This window comes from Neofelis nebulosa, chromosome 10, assembly GCF_028018385.1.
Source record: "Neofelis nebulosa isolate mNeoNeb1 chromosome 10, mNeoNeb1.pri, whole genome shotgun sequence".
Lineage (NCBI taxonomy): Eukaryota > Metazoa > Chordata > Mammalia > Carnivora > Felidae > Neofelis > Neofelis nebulosa.
This window is the reverse complement of record NC_080791.1, coordinates 61,648,512-61,654,066: the sequence shown is the minus strand read 5'-3', so window position 1 is coordinate 61,654,066 and position 5,555 is coordinate 61,648,512. Positions and strand designations below refer to the sequence as shown.

Sequence of the window (5,555 nt, the reverse complement as noted above, 5' to 3'; positions counted from 1 at the left end):
AGAAAGAAATATTACACACACTGACTTTGAGGGACCATAGCATAGCATGATGTTTGGGGAAATGATATTCTTTTTTCCCTTGTTGATACAGATGGAGCATACAGTGCATCTGACATATCTAACCACTTTCTTCTTGAAATCTTCATTTATTCATCTCATCAGCCCTATCTTCTCCTAATTTCCACCCTCTCTCAAAATAGAATTTAAAAAAATTCTCCAACATTGAGGCAGCACCATTAACCTTCGTGGCTAGTCTGAAGAAGCCTGAATGAGAGTATGGCTTTTAATGTATGCCTATACTCACAGAATGTTTCAATTTTTGTCACCAATCCCATGGCTGAGCTTCCATGTCTGGGTCAGGTTGTGAACGATAACAATCATATTTGGGTTCTGAGTATTGTGTTCAGGGTCAGCAGGAATGCCTAGGGCTGTATCTGTTTTACATATCATATAAAACTTACATAGGATGACACATGTTTTGTAGCACATGACCAGCAAGGGCCAGATGTGTAATTCAAGATATGAGTGTTTAGATTTCACAATATTTTTTACAATGTATTTGAATTTATCTTGTTTTTCTTTTTTTTTTCTTGATGTTGTTGTTTATTTATTTGAGAGAAGGCATGCAAGCAAGGGAGGGATAGAGAGAGAGGGAGAGAGAGAGAATCCCAAGCAGGCTATGTAGCTTGAACCCATAAACTGTGAGATCATGACCTGAGTTGAAATCAAGAATTAGATGCTTAGCTGACTGATCCACCCAGGCAACCCTAACTTGTTTTTATACCTTTGTAATTGTGCAGCTCTTAACTCATACATTAATTCAAATAATTCAATAATTATTTGCTAAATGCCCACTTGGTGCTAAACCTTATTTTGCATTTCAGTGAGCATAAACCAGACATGGCTCCTGGTCTTCCAGAACTTCCAATAGATCTAATGGAAAATCAGCATATGATAAGTGGTATAAACACAAAGCAGGGTATTGTGCCAAGAGTAACTTATTTGAGAGAAAGAAGAAATGTTGGTGGGTTACAAAAATCCCTCTGAGGAAGCCACAATGAACTTTACCAAAGAAGAAAAAGTAATTGTTGGCTATGTCATCTGGAGCAGAAGAATCCTGAATGAAGAAAAGAGGTTTTGTGCAAATACTTGAAACAGATCATTCTAAGCAGAGAGAAGATTAAGAACAAAGACTCTGAGGCAGGAATACTCTTAATTTGTTCTGAGGAATTAAAGATTCCTGGATATTAGGGAGCTAAAATAACAGTGGTCTATGATGTAGATGGAGAGGTGTGTGAGGGTCAGATCATTAAAGTTTTCTGACTATGAGAAATAAATTATTTTTTATTTTAAGAGCAATGAAAATCCATCAGTGGCATTTGTTTTGTTTTGCTTTGTTTTGTTTTGTTTAACATAAGCTCATGTGATCCAGTAGATGTTTGCAGAAGAACAATCTGGTTTCTTTGGGGAAAATACAACTTTAAGGGGCAAGTGCAAAAACAATAAATCTAGCTGGTAAATTAGCCAATTACAATAGCCAAGGAACAGTTGATGATGTTACCACTACAGTGACAGTGTGTAATGTATAGGTAAGAAGTGGACACATTCTGGGTATTTTTTAGGGTGGAAACTATAGAAATAGATGAAGGATTTGATATCCAGGAAAAGGAAGGAAAGGGAAGAATTGAGAAAGATTCTTGAGAGTTTTCTTAAGCAATATTGAGATTGGTGAAGGCATTTTATGAGGAAAACCAAATATTTTTTGTTATAACTTGAGTTTTGAGATGAAATATCCAGATGAAGATATCAAAGTAGGCAGCTGTATCCATGAGTATGAGCTCACAAGAGAGGTGAGGACTTTGAGGTGTAAATTTCAGGCTACAATGGTGAATAAAAATTAACACTATGTCCCCTCTCAGGGAACTTAGTAGAGACCTTAGTCTCTTATGTAGGCTAATGAATATCAAATTGTAAATTCAATAAGTTATATAAAGATAAATATGGTTACCCAAATAATAGATATGCGGGGGAAATCTGTCTTAGTTAAGGGGCTTCCTGAGAAGTAATAGTTGAATTGAAGACGAAAGGGACAGGCTGGTTTTCAAAGTGGAGGAGAGGTTGGGGAGAAGATGGGGAAGACCATCTCTGTGAAAAGAGCATCTTAGGCAGAAAGAATATTTGGAAGGAAATCTCATGAAAGAAGAAAAATGGTGTTTGAGAAATAAAAGAAGGTAAGTGCTTGAGGCTGAGGCTAACAGATTTGTCTTCCAAGAGCAAACACTCCAATCATTCAATGAAGGAGACAATTAAAAATAGCAGGCTAAGTTATCTAATGCGGAGAGAGGTTCGGGGCAAGCAATAACAATAGACAGGATTCTAGAAAAGGTCTCACAGGGAAACAGGGTGCATTCAGAAGAAGGTTAGCCTGAGGAGCTGCCTGGTGGGCTAGTATGACAAAGATGGGAAATAGGTCACAAGATGAAGTCAGAATCTGAGGCTAATTTAACATGTTGGAACAATTAAATCAAACACAAAAGCCAGTATGGACTTTTAAACATCTGCCTACATTATAAGAGGCTTAAACCTTTTATCATGACTCCCAGGGGCAGAACTCAATGTGAGGAAGAAGCAAGTCAATTCTGTTGCAATGAGGCTTTTTAAAATTCTGGACTTAACTGTCTCACATTGGCCCTCTTTCGAATCTTTAGAATGGTAGGTTCTCGGGAAGAGAAAAAAAAACCCTGCTCATACGTTCAATAAATGTATATTAAATGAATACTTAACCTACTGATTCAATAAATGACTAAGTGGGCTGATGTCTGAGACTGTCTTCAACCTAAGTCTCCATATCACAAGGGCACAGATAAGTTGAACATCTCAGGGGGTGAGAATTCTTCTGGGAATCACTCACCAAAGGCCTCTTGCATAAATATTACTCTCTACTTATCACCACAGGAGAACAAAAAGTACTTCTTGGCTATGTTATCTGAAGTGGAATAAAACAGGAGCCTCTTTCCCTAAGTACTATTTGGAGGAAAAATATACTTGGAGAGCAGCAGAAAATGGAAAACTATGGGTACACAGTGACTTTTTAAACAGATTTTGGATACTTAAAAGCTAAATCTTACTCTTTAAAATTTTTTTTAATGTTTATATTTATTTTTGAGACAAAGAGAGACAGAGCATGAGTGGGGGAGGGGCAGAGAGAGAGGGAGACACAGACTCTGAAGCAGGCTCCAGGCTCTGAGCTGTCAGCACAGAGCCCAACACAGGGCTTGAACTCGCCAACACAGGGCTCGAACTCGCCAACGGCAAGATCATGACCTGAGCTGAAGTTGGACACTCAACTGACTGAACGACCCAGTTGCCCTGCCAATTCTTACTCTTTATTTTCAATGCTTAATGAATTAGAGGGAAGAAACTTATAATTACTTTAAAAACCTCAGCTCTCAATTTTACAGGTACACCTTTTACCAGAACCTCTGGAAAAATATTCCAGGTAACATATCTTTTCTGAAAATTAGCTTCCTCTAGTCTATTGGCTTTCACTTGTGGCTTCTAAGGACATCTATGCATCTTGCCAGTGGATGTATAATGGCTCTTAAATGACATCAGGAGAACACTATTCTCTTCCAGGTAGCAGATAATACACGGCTAAAGAAGAGAGTTACTCATCTAATACTTTGTAAACTTAATTAACCTTAAGTATATTTTCATTTACTTAGAAATTTCACCTTACTCATCTGAAATTGGAGGATTTCTTTTGAAAAATACTTTCTTTCTGCTCGGAAGAAGTATCTCAGTTCCAGAATTACCGGTTTGGTAAGCCCTATCATGAATTCTTCCTCCTTTCTTCTCACTGGATTTTCTGGCCTGGAGCAGCAGTATCCCTGGATCTCCATTCCCTTTTTGACCATCTATGCCATGGTGCTTTCGGGCAATTGCATGGTGCTACATGTGATCCGGACAGAGCCCAGCCTGCACCAGCCCATGTTCTACTTCCTGGCCATGCTGGCCCTCACTGACCTGTGCATGGGGCTGTCCACATTCCACACGGTGCTGGGGATCCTGTGGGGGATCATTCGAGAAATCAGCCTGAATTCCTGCATTGCCCAGTCCTATTTTATCCATGGTCTTTCCTTCATGGAGTCCTCTGTTCTCCTTACGATGGCCTTTGATAGGTATGTTGCTATTTGTAATCCACTGTGTTATTCCTCCATTCTGACTAATTCCAGGATTTTCAAAATTGGGCTCACCATAGTAGGTAGGAGTTTCTTCTTTATTACACCCCCCATCATCAACCTGAAATTTTTCCATTACTGCCATTCCCACATCCTCTCTCACTCATTCTGCCTACACCAGGATCTTCTCCGCCTCGCTTGCTCAGACATAAGATTCAATAGCTACTATGCCCTGATGCTGGTCATTTTCACACTATTGTTGGATGCTATTCTAATCCTTTACTCATATTTCCTGATTCTTAGGTCAGTGCTGGTAATTGCCTCTCAGGAAGAGCGGCATAAATCATTTCAGACTTGTGTCTCCCACATTTGTGCTGTTCTCGTGTTCTACATCCCTATCATTAGCCTCACAATGATGCACCGTTTTGGCAAGCATCTCTCCCCTGTGGTCCATGTACTTATGGGCAACATCTACATCCTTTTTCCACCTTTGATGAACCCCATCATCTACAGTGTCAAGACCCAGCAGATTCGTAGCAGAATGCTCAGACTCTTTTCTCTGAAAATATATTGAGGTGCTCAGGTCTTTAAAAAAACAAAACAGCAACAATAACTAACACACAAAATTCAATACCAAAAAATGAATTTTATTAGAATTAGAGATTTAGCCCAGGGTCTATGATTCTTGATTTTAAAATACATTTTAAACATAAATGCAGAAACAAGTCCCATTTTAGGCTATGTTTTGGAAGTCAACTGTTCTTAGGGCTAGAGGTGGGAGACTCCATCTGAAACATTCCATAAATTTTCTACCAACTGTCAATTTGTGTAAAACAAGACAGTATGTTCATGCCATAAGTATGATCATATTCAAGAAAGGATAAAACTAGTTATTGTGCCCCAAATGGATATTCAAGTATTTTCTTTGCATTGAAACAGAGCTGGATTCAAATCCTAGGTCTTCTGGTTTCAAAGGTGGATACCTTGAAGCTTCTTTAATTCTGAGACTCAATTAATCTTCAAAATGGGGAAAGTGCCCAACTCACAAGGATGTTGTGATAACTAGATGGACCAGAATTGTGCAGTAGAATTTTTCTAAAAGGATGGAGACGTTTTCTAATATAGAATAATATAGACGAACATATAACAATAGCTTCATGTGGCTATTGAGTCCTTGAAATGTAAATAATATAACTGGGCAAGTACATTTTTGATCTGGTTAATTGTAGTTAATTTATATTTAAATGTTAAAAGAAGGTTGTTTTGGACAATGCAATGGCTGCTTTATTGGACACTGCAAATATAAAGAGCACATAAAATGGAATATGACTATGGATTCAATTTTCTCCACATCTACTTTATTTATTTTTTAAA

At 38.2% G+C, this 5,555-nt stretch overlaps 1 protein-coding gene across 1 annotated transcript; it reads left to right on the top strand.

Moving 5' to 3' along the window:
• The first annotated feature begins 1,784 nt into the window (after positions 1-1,784).
• On the top strand, positions 1,785-4,755 carry LOC131486590 (olfactory receptor 51V1). Its single transcript, XM_058686498.1, has 2 exons — positions 1,785-1,850; positions 3,793-4,755. The coding sequence occupies exons 1-2, from the start codon at positions 1,785-1,787 to the stop codon at positions 4,753-4,755; spliced, it is 1,029 nt and encodes a 342-aa protein (XP_058542481.1).
• The last annotated feature ends 800 nt before the right edge of the window (positions 4,756-5,555 follow it).